This window comes from Peromyscus leucopus, chromosome 10 (assembly GCF_004664715.2).
Source record: "Peromyscus leucopus breed LL Stock chromosome 10, UCI_PerLeu_2.1, whole genome shotgun sequence".
NCBI lineage: Eukaryota > Metazoa > Chordata > Mammalia > Rodentia > Cricetidae > Peromyscus > Peromyscus leucopus.
In genome coordinates this window covers 89,746,547-89,762,500 of record NC_051071.1, presented here as the reverse complement: position 1 = coordinate 89,762,500, position 15,954 = coordinate 89,746,547, and the positions used below count along the sequence as shown (strand labels likewise).

Below are 15,954 nucleotides of genomic sequence, written 5' to 3'. Positions count from 1 at the left end.
CATGGACCTACATCCCTGTCCCTGTAAACCAGAACTTACAGTCAGTTCTGCTGATAGTGTGTTGTTATTTTATTGTCAGGCATTCAGTTTCTGTTGAATACTGAAGTTCCTATGTTGTTGGCTGTAATGAAACACCACTTACTTCCTAACATGTGTGCTTTCATATTTCAATGTTGCTTCCTTCTCTGCATGTATGTGAATATTCTTACCATTTGAGTTATACTGTCTGTTGCTCCAGACACTTTGGTCTTTTCTATAATTTTATCTGCTTATTCAGTTACCATTTATTTATGTCATAAAAGAGACATTTTTATATCCATTGTTTTTGGAATAAATGATTCAATATGACTGGAAAAAGTGAGTTACATTCATCAAATTGTGTTACTCATTGTTCAACAGTGAGGCAGTATCATGAGGTAAGAAGTGTGTGTGTATGTGTGTGTGTGTGTGTTAGGAATGTTAGGAACTGAGGTCTAAATCTCTAAATTATTTATTTATTTATTTATTTATTTATTTATTTATTTATTTATTTATTTATTATGTATGGCTGTTTTGAGTGCATCTATATTTATGCATCATAGGCATGTCCATGGAGGCCAGCAGAAGACATCAGATCCTCTGAAACTGGAGTTACAGAAGGTTGTAGGGGCCATTTGGGTGCTGGGAACTGAATCTCAGGCCCTCTGCAAGAGCAGCTAGTGATCTTAACTGATGAGCCTCATCTCCAAGTCCTAGTATTTTGAGTTCTAATTTGTTAAGTTACGTGGTAGGATACTTTCCCTTAGACCATAATATTCTACTTTTAAAACATCATCAGAGGGGCTGGTCGGTGGTGGCGCACGCTTTTAATCCCAGCACTTGGGAGGCAGAGTCAGGCGGATCTCTGTGAGTTCGAGGCCAGACTGGGCTACCGAGTGAGTTCCAGGAAAGGTGCAAAGCTACATAGAGAAACCCTGTCTCGAAAAACCAAAAAAAAAAAAAAAAAAAAAAAAAAAAAAAATCATCAGAGGAATAACAGAATCTTTTAAATAAGTTACAACATCATGTAGCCTTACTCCTTTCCTAAGTAAAGCACCTTTTAAAGCCATTTTAACCCCAAACCAAAGCAGTGCAGGGCCTTGTGACTGTCTGCACGGACTGAGTGGATGGAGGTAGATGACGGTCTGGAGGAGTTGGCAGCTTAGATGAGACTTGAGCACAGGCTGCTCTGGCTGAGGTTTATGGAGCAGCAGTGACAGAGATGAGGGGCAATGGGGCATCAGGTGACCCAGAGGACGCTGTCTGAACACTGTGGTGACAGCAATAGTGCTCGTTTCCACACAGGCACAGACTTCCCAGAGGTGACACAGGTGAGGACCAGCTCACCCCTTCTTAGCACACAAGATCCCACAGCCAGGAACTGGGTTGTGAGTCATTTTCAGTTTTGTTATTTGGTTTGCATTGAGGGAATCAGGGCTAGGTCTAGTGTATGCTGTGCAGGGCTCTGCCACTGAGCTGTCCCCTGGCCTGGGGTGAACTTGTTTCTAACTAGAGTAAAGAAAGATGGAGTTCTTCAAACCACTTGAAGTAGAAACTGCACATGTTCGCTGCACCAGAGTTGAGATCTCAGTTTAGGTGAACACTTTTGTCACTTACTTTAGTTTGTCCCGTAACCTCCCCAGGTACCTGCATTCTCTCCACCCTGTGTCATCCATGATTCAGAACCTGAACTGAGCCCTTCACTGGCTGTTCCTGGTGGAGGACTGGGAGAAGTCTTAGCTTTTCCAGGGTCTGTGCTGTCAGAGCCTCAGATTGCAGAGACCTTAGTTTTCAGTTTAACACACAAGCAGTCTGTTAACATGTGTGTTTCATATTCTTCAGGGACTCTGGCCAAATTATAGTGTTTACCTCACTGGAGAGATCTGATTAAGAAACCATATATATTAAATAATTGACAATATATAGAATACTTTCTATTCATAATGGAAATTTGTTCATTTTCCTGTTTTCTTTTTGAAAGGCATTTATCATAGCCATACTGTCTGTGACTGTGGGTACCATTTACCGTGTCCTAAGAAATGACTGTAATGAAGTCCATATCAGGTAAGCAAACTCTCATCTTGATTTTGAGAAATGCTGTCACTTTGTTCACACTTATGTAAATCCATTAAGAATTGGAATTCATGGCAAGAACAGCGTAATCATTTTATGATGTGATAGAGTGTGTTGGTACATTGAAGCCTGAGTGGACGAATTCAGTTTTTCACATGTTTGTGTGTAGATAATATGAAACTATACACACTACACACTTCACATTTCAGCAGTTTTTGTGTATGGAGTATCTTCATGTTATATGACCATCATCATACTCTAAATGTAGGACATTTTTTCATCTTCCCAAATGGAACCCGAGAGCTCTGAAAGAAGACTCCACATACTGCCCACTCCCAATTCCTGGTATCAACCATTCTACTTTCTGTCATTGAATGTGACTAATATGGGAACCCTGAATTGGAATCACACAATTATCTGTGTTTTCCTGTTTTAGGGGTTTTGTTTTTGTTTGTTTTGGCTGGCTTATTTCCATTGGTCTAATGTCCTCAGGTTCATCAAAGTTTGGCATGTGTGTGGATTTCTTGGGCTCTGTAAGGCAGAATAATAGTCAATTGTATGTGTTTGCTGTGTTGTTTCCCATTTATCTGTGGCTGGAAATGTGGTTTGTTCTCAACTTTGGCTACTATGACATGTGCTGTTGTGTGTGCAAGTACATCTTTTTGAGCTCTGGACTTTTGCTCTTTAAGGTAGAAAGCTTGAGTTGCCAAATCATAGGTTATTGGGTTAATTGTTGGAGGAACTGCTGTCCTGTCTCCAACTCCACTATACTATTATATATCCTTACCAGCACAACCCAAGGGCTCCAACTGTCCACATCCTCACCTAAACTTGTGTTCTTTCTTGTTTTGAATATGATATTTAAGAAAAAATAAATGATATTTCACTGGATGTTTTATGAAGTGACTGCAATTTCCCATTTTAAATAAGAAAGTTTTCTTTTCATTCCAAAGTTATTTATTTCTTTAGTGTGTGTATATGTGTGGGCATGCATGTACTACAGAATACACGAGAAGGTCAGAGGACAGTTTACAAGAGCAAGCCCTCCACCACATGGCTTTCAGGTACTCAAGGTCATCAAGAATGGCGGTAGTCATCTCACCTGCTGAATCATCTCACTGGCCCTTAACTTTTCCTTGCTATTTAGTTACAGTGATTTTTGTTTCTGAGATGAGAATCCCAAACCAGATACATGATACAGAGACATTTCTTCTCTTCTGTGTATTGCCTTTTTATTCTGTTTATAATGCCTTGGTACATAAATGTTTTAGTTTACCTATTTATTCTTCTTTTGTTTCTTTGGTGCCAATTTTCTTGAGCATATTTGCTTTGTTTGAATGTGACCGTGGGGTAATAGAATGGGACTCAGTTTTTCCTGACTTGTCTTATAGATGTCACCTTTGTGGTCCTTGTCTAATTTGAGCTATAATGTGGCTTTAAAGATACCCTTTCATATTAAACTTTTTAAAATGACTATAGCATGTTCCAAACATAGTGTCTCATCAGAATCACGATTTTCAGCATTTTCACTGTAATTTATGTATGGCATAAAATTGTTTCCTCAACTGGGCCTCCTGCTTGACACCCATAGCCTCAGGGTACTTCCCTATAGCCAGAGAGGCTTGACAATTATGGAAAGATGACTAAGAACTTCAGGAAGCTTCTCTTGAGACAGACAGACACACAGAGAGAAACAGAGAGAGAGAGATAGAGAGAGACAGAAAGACAGAGAGATGAGAGAGATAAAGAGAGACAGACATAGAGAGAGACAGAAGAGAGGTGTTATGTACAGGTTTGTGTGGGGTGCACTCATGTGTATGTGAGTGTGGTCATGTGCATGTTGGTGAGCATGCATATATCTGCATATGGAGGCCAGAGGTTGATGCCAGGCTTTCCTTGATGACTCTCCACTTTCTTTTTCCAGGCAGGTCCCTCACTGGATCTAGAACTCATTGGCTTGGCCAGACTGGCTGGCTAATGAGCTCAAGTGTCCACTTCTGTACCCTTCATCACTGGAGTTACAGATGAGAACTACTGTGCCTGGGTATTTTTACATGTGTTGTAGGCATTTGAACTCAGATCCTCACAGCTGCATGGCAGACACTTTGCTGAATGGGCCAGCTCCATAGCTGTACAAATCTGTTTTGATGTATGGAAAACACTGATTTAGTTTTGAAGATAAGAAGAAACATAAAAATCAGTTCTTCTATGAATTGTCTTCTGTGTGGATCAGGAGTTAGTCTGCAGATTGTTACATCTATTTCCATCTGTCTTCTTTTCACCTTCCTGAAGGCCAAGGTCTGAATGCTTTTCAAATCTGCTAGTACTTGGTTTATGCCCTGTGTAGACAGCACATCTTAACACAGACACAGACAGACACACAGACAACAGACAACACAGATAACAATATAGATGGTGTAGACACTGTCACAGGAAGCATTCAGACACAAACTCCAAAAAAACCTAATGTAGAAATTGTTGTGCCCATGTTGTGAGACCCCCAAGCAAGACCACCACAGAGCCAATATCCGATGCAAGTACAAAGGGGCTTATTAATAACATGCAAGCCTGGGCGTGGTCTGGGCTAGCCAGGTGAAGGAGGATGGCCCTGAGCTCTCAGAGTGAAGGGTTTTTTAAAAGGAAAAGCTGTGAGCTATGAGGTACAAGCCTTTGTGTTTCAGGGTCATACTTTAGTTAAGAATATTTAACTGAGACGGGCCCAGCGGTGGTGGCCAACAGGGACATACAGGCCCGGTGGCGGCCCACAGAGGTAGACAGGCCCAGCAGCGGAGACAAGCAAATGCAGGTAGGCCCAAGGCAGCGGCCCGCAGAGGTAGACTGACCTGGCAGCAGTGACAAGCAGAGGTAGGTAGACCCGCGGCGGCAGCCGGCAGAGACATACAGGCCTGGTGGCGGGCCACAGAGGCAGACAGGCCCGAGGATGGAGACAAGCAGACACAGCTTGGAACAGGGACGCTAACAACAACCGGGGAAGAAGCTATCTCCGAGGGACGGAACCAGAACGAATCTGAACACTCCCTCTGAGGACAACCCAAAGCCCAGTTGATGATCCTGCAAAACCCAATAACTTGGAGGTGTTGGTGAGACTACTCCACTCAGCTGAAATCCATCAGGGAGAGGATTCAGATGCCTACAGTTTGAAGTCTGAAGAAAAAAGATCAGCTGAGGAGTTGACGAATGAACAAAACGTGACCTGGGAACACAGAAGAAGGTGGTGCCCAGCCACCAAACCAGATCACCAGAATCATAAGTATATACTTCACTGACTGAGATCAGCTGCCCCCTGAAGAAACAGCCCAATAGCACCAATTTAACCAAGAACCCCTACTAAACCAAGACTAAAAATTAGAACAAGAGAGGCACTCTCAGACACAGACACCACCTGCACCGCACAGAGGAAGAGATGAGTAGACGCCAGTGCAAAAATACAGGCAACAACATAAAGACCTATATGGCAACATCAGAACCTAGTGATTCTACACCTGCAAGACCTGAACATACCATGACAGAAGAAACAGAAGAAATCAACCCTAAAAATGACTTTAAGAAGATGATAGAGGCCCTTAAAGAAGAAATAAAACATTCCCTCAAAGAGGAAATAAAAACTTCCCTTAAAGAGGACATGAAAAACTCCATTAAAGAGGAAATAAAACATCCCTTAAAGAAATGGAGAAAAAACGAACAAAAAAATGGGAAGAAATCAGAGAAAGCCGAGAAAAAGCAATTAAACAGATGAAAGAAACTTTCCAAGATCTGAAAAATGAATTTGAGACAATAAAGAAAACACATGCTGAGGGAATGCTGGACATAGAAATCCTGACTAGATGAACAGGAACTACAGAAACAAGCATAACCAACCAATTGCAAGAGATGGAACAGAGAATCTCTGACACTGAAGACACGATAGAGAAAATAGATTCGACAGTCAAAAAAAAACACTAAAGACAAAAAAGTTGTAACACAAAACATCCAGGAAATTTGGGACACCATGAAAAGACCAAACCTAAGAATAATAGGGATAGAAGAAGGAGAAGAATACCAACTCAAAGGCACAGAAAATACATTTAGCAAAATCATAGAAGAAAACTTTCCTAACCTAAAGAAAGAAATACCTATGAAGATACAAGAAGCTTGCAGAACACCAAATAGGCTGGATCCAAAAAAAAAAAAAAAAAAAAAAGTCCCCTCGCCACATAAAAATCAAAACACTAAAAACACAGAACAAAGAAAAAATATTAAGAGCTGCAAAGGAAAAAGACCAAGTAACATATAAAGGCAAACCCATAAGAAAAACACCAGACTACTCAATAGAGACTATGAAAACTAGAAGATCATGGACAAATCTTATGCAGACACTAAGAGACCACGGATGCCAACCCAGACTATTATACCCAGCAAACCTCTCAATCACCATAGGCGGAGTAAACAAAATATTCCAGGATAAAACCAGATTTAATCAATATCTGTCCACAAACCCAGCCCTACAGAAAGCACTACAAGGGAAAATCCAACCCAAAGAAGCTAAACACATCCATGAAAAATCAAGCAATAGATAATCCCAAACCAACATACATCAAAGAAGGACAACACAACACAACCACAAAGTAACAGGAATTAACAATCAGTGGTCATTAATATCCATCAATATCAATGGTCTCAACTCACCTATAAAAAGACACAGGCTAACAGAATGGATAAGAAAACAGGAACCATCCATCTGCTGCATATAAGAAACACATCTTAACTTCAAAGACAGACACTACCTCTGAGTAAAGGCTGGGGAAAGGCTTTCCAAGCAAATGGACCTAAGAAACAAGCTATTCTAATATATAATAAAATAGACTTCAAACTAAAATCAATCAAAAGAGATCAGGATGGACATTACATATTTATCACGGGAAAAATCCACCAAGATGAAGTCTCGATTCTAAACATTTATGCTCCAAATACAAAAGCACCCACATTCATAAAAGAAACACTACTAAATTTTAAAACACACATCAAATCCCACACATTAGTAGTGGGAGATTTTAACACACCACTCTCACCAAAAGACAGATCTACCAGACTGAAACTTAACAAAGAAATAAAGGACTTAACAGACATTATGTTTCAAATGGACTTAATAGATATCTACAGAACATACCATCCTAACACAAAAGACTATACCTTCTTCTCAGCACCCCATGGAACCTTCTCAAAAAATGACCACATGCTTGCACACAAAACAAATCTCAACAGATACAAAAAAATTGGAATAACCTCCTGTATTTTAATCAAACCATCATGCCTTAAAGTTAGACCTCAACAACAACAAAAATTATAGAAAACGCACAAACTCGTGAAAACTGAATAATGCCCACCTGAAACATCAGTGGGTTAAGGAAGAAAGAAAGAAAGAAATTAAAGATTTCCTAGAATTCAATGAAAATGAAAGTACAACATACCCAAACTTATGGGACACTATGAAAGCAGCGCTAAGAGGAAAATTCATAGCTCTAAATGCACACATAAAGAAGATGGAGCAATCCCATAGCATTGAATTAACAGCACAACTGAAAGCTCTAGAACAAAAAGAAACAAACTCACCCAGGAGAAATAGATGCCAGGAAATAATCAAATTGAGGGCTGAAATCAACGAAATAGAAAACAAGAGAACAATACAAAAAATCAATGAAGCAAAGAGTTGGTTCTTTGAAAAAAATCAACAAGATAGACAAACCCCTAGCAAAATTAACCAAAAGGCAAAGAGAGAGCACCCAAATTCACAAAATCAGAAATGAAAAGGGAGACATAACAACAGTCAACGAGGAAATCCAGAGAATCATCAGATCATACTTCAAAAACCTGTACTCCACCAAAATGGAAAACCAGGAAGAAATGGACAATTTTCTGGATAAATACCACATACCAAAATTAAATCAAGACCAGATAAACCATTGAAATAGACCAATAACCCCTAAAGAAATAGAAACAGTCATCAAAAGTCTCCCAACTAAAAAAAGCCCAGGACCGGATGGTTTCAGTGCAGAATTCTACCAGACTTTCAAAGAAGAACTAATACCAATCCTCTTCAAAGTGTTCCACACAATAGAAACAGAAGGAACACTACCAAACTCTTTTTATGAGGCTACAATTACCCTGATACCCAAACCACACAAAGATGCAACAAAGAAAGAGAACTACAGACCAATCTCCCTCATGAACATTGATGCAAAAATACTCAACAAAATATTGGCAAGCCAAATCCAAGAATACATCAAAACAATTATCCATCACGACCAAGTAGGATTCATCCCAGGGATGCAAGGATGGTTCAACATACGAAAATCAGTCAATGTATTACACCATATAAACAAATTGAAAGAAAAAAAACCACCTGATCATCTCCTTAGAAGCTGAAAAAGCCTTTGACAAAATCCAACACCCCTTCATGATAAAGGTCTTAGAAAGATCAGGAATACAAGGAACATTTCTAAACATAATAAAAGCAATTTATAGCAAGCCAACAGCAAACATCAAATTAAATGGAGAGAAACTCAAAGCGATACCACTAAATTCAGGAACAAGACAAGGCTGTCCACTCTCCCCATATTTATTCAATATAGTACTAGAAGTTCTAGCTAGAGCAATAAGACAACAAAAGGAGATCAAAGGGATACAAATTGGCAAGGAAGAAGTCAAACTTTCACTATTTGCAGATGATATGATAGTATACATAAGTGACCCCAAAAACTCTACCAGGGAACTCCTACAGCTGATAAACTCCTTCAGTAAAGTGGCAGGATACAAGATCAACTCAAAAAAATCAGTAGCCCTCCTATACACAAATGATAAAAGGGCTGAGAAAGAAGTCAGAGAAACATCACACTTTACAGTAGCCACAAATGATATAAAATACATTGGGATAACACTAACTAAACAAGTGAAGAACCTTTTTGACAAGAACTTTAAATCTCTAAAGAAAGAAATTGAAGAAGATATCAGAAAATGGAAGGATCTCCCATGCTCATGGATAGGTAGGATTAACATAGTAAAAATGGCAATCTTACCAAAAGCAATCTACAGATTCAATGCAATCCCCATCAAAATCCCAACACAATTCTTCACAGACTTGGAAAGAAAAATACTCAACTTTATATGGAAAAACAAAAGACCCAGGATAGCTAAAAGAATCCTGTACGATAAAGCAACCTTTGGAGGCATCGCCATCCCTGACCTCAAACTCTACTATAGAGCTATAGTAATAAAAACAGCTTGGTACTGATATAAAAACCGACATATGGACCAATGGAATCAAATTGAAGACCCTGACATTAATCCATGCACATATAAACACCTGGTGTTTGACAAAGGAGCCAAAACTATACAATGGAACAAAGAAAGTATCTTCAACAAATGGTGCTGGCATAACTGGATGTCAATATGTAAAAGATTACAAATAGATCCATATCTGTCACCATGCACAAAACTCAAGTCCAAGTGGATCAAAGACCTGAACATAAATCCAGTTACACTAAACTTAATAGAAAAGAAAGTAAGAAGCACTCTTGAATGCATTGGCACCAGAGACCATTTCCTAAATAAAACACCAACAGCACAGACCCTGAGCACAACAATTAATAAATGGAACCTCTCGAAATTGAGAAGCTTTTGCAGGGCAAAAGACACAGTCAATAAGACAAAAAGACAGCCAACAGAATGGGAAAAGATCTTCACCAACCCCACACCTGACAGAGGATTGATCTCCACAATATATAAAGAACTCAAGAAACTAGACATCAAAATACTGAACAGTCCAATTAAAAAATGGGCTAAAGAGCTAAACAGAGAATTCACAAAACAAGAATCACAAATGGCTGAAAGACATTTAAAGAAATGCTCAACATCCCTAATCATCAGAAAAATGCAAATCAAAACGACTCTGAGATACCACCTTACACCTGTTAGAATGGCTAGGATCAAAAACACCAATGACAGCCAATGTTGGAGAGGATGTGGAGCAAAGGGAACACTCCTCCACTATTGGTGGGAATGTAAACTTGTACAACCACTGTGGAAATCAGTATGGCGTTTTCTCAGAAAATTAGGAATCGAACTACCTCAAGACCCAGCCATCCTACTCTTGGGCACATACCCAAGGAATGCTGATTCATACCATAAAGATACATGCTCAGCTATGTTCATAGCAGCACTATTTGTAATAGCCAGAACCTGGAAACAACCTAGATGCCCATCAACGGAAGAATGGATGAAAAAAATGTGGTACATATACACAATGGAGTACTACTCAGCAGAGAAAAACAATGAAAGCATGAAATTTGCAGGCAAATGGATGGAACTAGAAAAAATCATCCTGAGTGAGGTAACCCAAACCCAGAAAGACAGTCATGGTATGTACTCACTCATAAGTGGATTCTAGATATAAAATAAAGAACAATCAGACCACAACCCATAGAACCATAGAGGCTATATATATAGCATGGAGGTCCCTAGGATGACTGTGGCTTATAATAAATTTCGGTTTTACTCAATTTTTGAAAAAAAAATAGCCAAATGAATGGAAACACATGAACTATGAACCAAAGGCTGAGGGGCCCCCAGCTGGATCAGGCCCTCTGAAGAGGTGAGACAGTTGATTTGCTTGATCAGTTTGGGAGGCAACTAGGCAGTGGGACCAAGTCCTGTGCTCATTGCATGAGTTGGCTGTTTGAAACCTGGAGCTTATGCAGGGATACTTGGCTCAGTCTGGGAGGAGGGGACTGGACCTGCCTGGACTGAGTCTTCCAGGTTGATCACAGTCCTCAGGGGAGGCTTTGCCCTGGAGGAGGTGGGAATGGGGGATGAGCTGGGGGTAAGGAAAGGGGGTTGGAGGGGGGAGAATAGGGGAACCTGTGGCTGATATGTAGAACTGAATGGTATTGGAAAATAAAATGAAATTAAAATAATAAAAAAAATATTTAACCAAGAGAAGAACTACGGAAGACAAAATACATTTGGAGACTCTCCCAGTACTGTTGGAGACTTTGATGGATTAAGCCTTTGTTTTAGCTTCATAACTATTTCTTGGCCAGCAGCCTACCCACCCTGAGGGTGGGGCGGTCTCCTTGACCAGAGTCTTAACTGGGTGTTTATGTCTCTGGAACTTGGTTCAGCTTTTATCTTAGTACTACTAGAAATGAAGTTTTCTTTAAAATAGAGTTTATCTTGCTCTCTCAGAAATGATCTTGGAAAATGCAGACATAAAGAAGAGCTTTAATAGCTGTTTCTTCATATTCTTTTTAGAAATTGCAAAATGCTCTTAATTTGTATTTTTAACTTCCTCTGATACCAATATTGTATAAGAAGTTGTATTGTGTGACAATCGCCTTTGTGTGTCGTTTATTTCAGTCGTCCTGATTAGTGGTTGATTCTTTTGGTTAATGTGCTGGTTAGTTTTTTGTCGACTTGGCAACAGCCAGAGTCATGTGGGAAGAAGGAACCTTGATTAAGAAAACACATCTATCAGGTTGGCTTGTAGGCAAGTCTGTGGGACGTTTTCTTGATTAATGATGGATGTGGGAGGGGCCAGCCCACTGGGGGCAGTGCCACCTCTGGGCAGGTGGTTCTGAGTTGTATAAAGAAGCCAGATGGCAAGTCATAAGGTGCAAGCCAGTAAGGAACATGCCTCAGTGGCCCCAGCTTCTATCCCTGCCTCTGAGATCCTGCCTTGAATTCCTGTCTGACTTTCCTTGGGGATGGACTGTGACCTGGGGTATGTAAGCCAGATAAATCTCATTCTCCACAAGTTGCTTTTTGTTAGGGTGTTCATTGTAGCAGCAGAAACCTAAGTAGGACAGTTCAAAACACTTCCTCATGATCATCTATAGAATAAAGCTACTAAATTATTTTCAGGGTTAATATCAATATTCTCTTCATCTTTAATGTTCAGGCGGTCAGAGATGCTTCTCATGTTTGGATCCAGCAAAGCCTTTGTATTTTGTCCAACTGTATAACTAGGAGCTGGGTTTGAATTTTGTGGCATGTGAGTTCCTCTGGCTCAACAGCATTATAGGGTTGAGGTGGCAGCCAAACATTAAGGAGAAAGCATTAAAGAAACAATTGACACAGACATTTATCCTGTGCACACTTACATGCCTGTTTAAAATCATTTACCCAAAATGCATGTGAAGTCTGATGTTCATTGGAGTACTAGACACAGTAACCAAGTTAAGGAATTGAACTGTCTATTAACATATAAATGATGAAGAAAATATCACTCAAATGCTGCTTATCTTTAAAAATGGGAATTTATAGCAACATGGACAGAATTGAAGATTTGAGGAATATCATGCCAAATAGGTAATGCAAACCCAGAAAGCCAAACGTGTTTCACTTACATGTGGATCATAAAGCAATTGACCTCCAGGCATAGTGTACACTTTGCCAGGGCAGGGGGGAGTGAGGAGACACGTCTGGGCTGAGAGTGTAAAATCTGTTAAATAGAAGAAGTAGGATTTTTCCCCCTTTGAGACAGATTGTATAACACATCTCATCCAGCAAATATTAATACACATTTCAAAGTTCCTGAGACTACATTTCTAATGCATTACCTTTAAAATGATGTATATTTGTAGTGATGAATATAACCTAATTAAATTTGATATACCTATTTTACAGAATTGTTCATGAATCATATGAATTTTTTACCTTAAATGTGTAGCTATAGGTTTTCAATCTAAATGATAATATCTAAAAACTCAGATTAGAAAGTAGATATAGCATATATGGTTAAGTATAACCAGGCCCATAAGGTTGCCTTTCTAAGTTCTTGCATTTGTTGATAAAACATATGAAAGTAAACACAGATGGAACTTGAGGACAATTCATTGGAAACAGAGAGAGGGAAAATGCCCTGAGCACCAGGGAACGGATGTGAGGGGGAATGGAAGATGAGAGAGTTGTGCATTCAGTAGAGTTAAGCCTTGAAAGCAAAACTGACTCATTAGGAGAAGAGGAGAAACCCAGCTCCTCCACTCAATGCTTGGTCATGAAGTGCTCAGGTCCTATGCTCTGTGGTTGTTTATGGGGTACTCAGGTCACGTCCTCTGCTCTTGTTTGTTCCTTTGAGGCAGGGTCACAGTTGTGACCTGACAGGCCCAGAACTTGTCAAGTAGCCCAGGCTGGCCTCAGTCTGCAGCAGTCCTCATGCCTCTGTCTCCCAAGTCCAGGAGTTTGGAGGTCTTGCTTCCTGCCCTTCTCAGATTCTTACCCATTCTTAGGCTGTCTTTTTCCTTTCCTTCCTTCCTTAATCTGGCCTTTGGTAGATTATAAAATGGAATTTTTCTTTAATGTAGGAGGAACTAGTCTCCAACAAAGTGTCCCTCATCTGATCTGGACATCTAACCATCACTGTGTACCTAGATAAAGAGAGTCACTGACCTCTTACTCTCAGATGAGAAGGTGTTATGCAGCTGGCTGTTAGGACCCAATCATGCATCTGTCTTGAGGAACCTGACATGTGTGTCCAGGAAACAGATAACTGCTGAGGGCCTTTTATTCCCCTTCTTCCTGCTTACCTTACCCTATCATAGGAACACAAATTACATCTTCATAAATAAGCATGACTGAATTCATTTTTAGAGCTCTTTGGAAACAATGCAGTAAGTTGTTGGCTATTTTATGGATAACCATCAAGTCTTTAAAGATGTTTCTTCAGTCCATGTCTGTAGTAAGTTGTTGAGTTGAGATTCCACCCACTCTTTCATGTTTTCATTCTTACTCTTCTGTAAATCAACACAGCCAACTGAATATGAAAACTCCTGAGAGTTTTATTAATCTTTATGTTCCTCTATTTATACATTAGGAATGATGCTTACCAATTTTGTTAGTTAAATTGGAGTGATAACTTGGGCTGCCATGACTAAATACCACAGGTTCAGTAAATTTAAAAGCAAATGTGTCTCCACACTGCAATGGGAGAGTCTGAGATGAGGATTGTCTCCCAGGCTCTTCCTGTCTGGCCACCTTCTCTCAGCCCTCTCCTGGCAGACACTGCATTGCTGTTTCTTCCCATGATGAGGACACAGATGACATTATGGGGCTCCACTTTCATCATTTCATCTAAAACCAATTGACTTCTAAATTACATACTCTAGAATCATTACATTACATTATCCAATTGTTAAATTTTAGAAGACACACTTCAATTAATAGATGCCCCTGTAGAGACAGAGAGGAAAATAACTCATGGGACTCATACTTCCTGACCTTTTTAACCAGAACAGTTCTAAATTTTCCAACTTCCCTTTTTTAAACACGTATTTTATTTGTATGTGTATGAGTGTTTGCCTACATGTATGTCTGTGTACCATGTGTTTTCCCTGAGGCCTCTGACTATCACAAAGAGGCATTGTTTCCTCTCTTAGTTTGGGTTACTATTGCTCTGATTAAGCACATGACAATAGGTCAAGTTTGGGAGGAAAGGGTTTATTCAGCTTACATTTCCACATTGTATTCCATTACTGAAGGAAGTCAGGACTGGAACTCAAACCAGGCAGGAATCTGTAGATGCCATGGATGGGTGCTGTTACAGGCTTGCTCCCCATGGCTTGCTTAGCCTCCTTTCTTAGAGAACTCAGGGCCACCAGGTCAGGGATGCACCACCCACAATGGGCTGAGCCCTTTCCCATCCATCAGTAATTAAGAAAATGCCTTACAACCGGATCTTAATCTTTCTCAATTGAGGTTCCCTCCTTTCAGATAACCCTAGCTTGTGTTAAGTTGACATAAACTAGGTAGCACAGGCCCCCCTTGAACTCCAGTGACAGATGGTTGCGATCTACCATGTGGGTGCTGCCAACCAAACCTGGTCCTTTGCAAGAGCAACAAGCACTCTTTACTACTGAGCCGAATCTCCAGCACTGATTTTTTTTCAAATAAAAATCTGTGTAATGTTATTTAATCTATAGAACAAGGTGTATTGGAAAGAAGCCATCCCAATGTTGAATTTACTCTTGTTTTTGCCTCCATTCTGTCCTTGCAGAGCTGGCCTGCTCTTCGTGGTCACCATCTTCCAGACCCTCACTAGTGTTCCTGCTGGGGATCTCTTTGTGATTGACGAGGATCGCTTTCTGTGAGTAACCCCTGCTCCAGAAGTAGGCACCAGGAGCAGGTGATCATTTAATTTCATTCATCGTTGGGCCTGGAATGTTATCTCACGAATTACCAGTAATTCCCCCCTTTTTCTTACTTATTTAGTTGAAAATAAACAAATTGTGAAATTTTGTGTTTATCATGTGGTGTCATGATTTTTGAAGTATGTAAAGAGAGTAATAATATTCACTAAAAAATGGATAGGAAACCAAGAGCAGAGGTGTCTGCTGCTCAGAGAAAGTTTCAAAATTTGGGTGAGACCACCATATCTCAGTGCTTCAGACAACGCAATAGGAGGAGCTGAAAAAATCATAGGAAATTCATCAGTCCCCAAAATAAAGATGTCAGGGGTTCACAGAGCTTAAGTGTGGTGGGTTCAGGAGCACATTGGGGTTGGAGAGGCACAGCTGCACAAGAATGAGAGTCTCCTCTTGATGGGGGCTGGAAAGAGCCAGACAGCAGCTGAATATAAAAGGGCTGTTTATCTCCTGTGTTTTTCAAACAGGAAAGAACCTTTTCCTGATAGCCTATGTTTAGGATTCACTTCTCTCAAATATGACCAAGATTTGCCTCCATGTACATACCCTGGAGAGGAGTCATCAGAGAATTGAGGGCCTCACTCAGTAGTTGTAGTGCTTGCTTGTGTGCCTGAAACCCTGTGTTAGATTCACAGTATCACAAAACATGAGCATGGCTGTATTCCTGTAA

At 40.0% G+C, this 15,954-nt stretch overlaps 1 protein-coding gene across 4 annotated transcripts in view; it reads left to right on the top strand.

Moving 5' to 3' along the window:
• LOC114691797 (ATP-binding cassette sub-family G member 3-like) overlaps positions 1 to 15,954 on the top strand; it is a 91,419-nt gene that overhangs the window by 51,034 nt on the left and 24,431 nt on the right. For all 4 annotated transcript variants that reach the window (XM_037209258.1, XM_028867324.2, XM_037209256.1 and 1 more), the window contains 2 exons: positions 2,000 to 2,082; positions 15,137 to 15,226. In XM_037209258.1, coding sequence (XP_037065153.1) covers positions 2,000 to 2,082; positions 15,137 to 15,226 — 173 coding nt within the window. The remainder of the gene's footprint in view (positions 1 to 1,999; positions 2,083 to 15,136; positions 15,227 to 15,954) is intronic.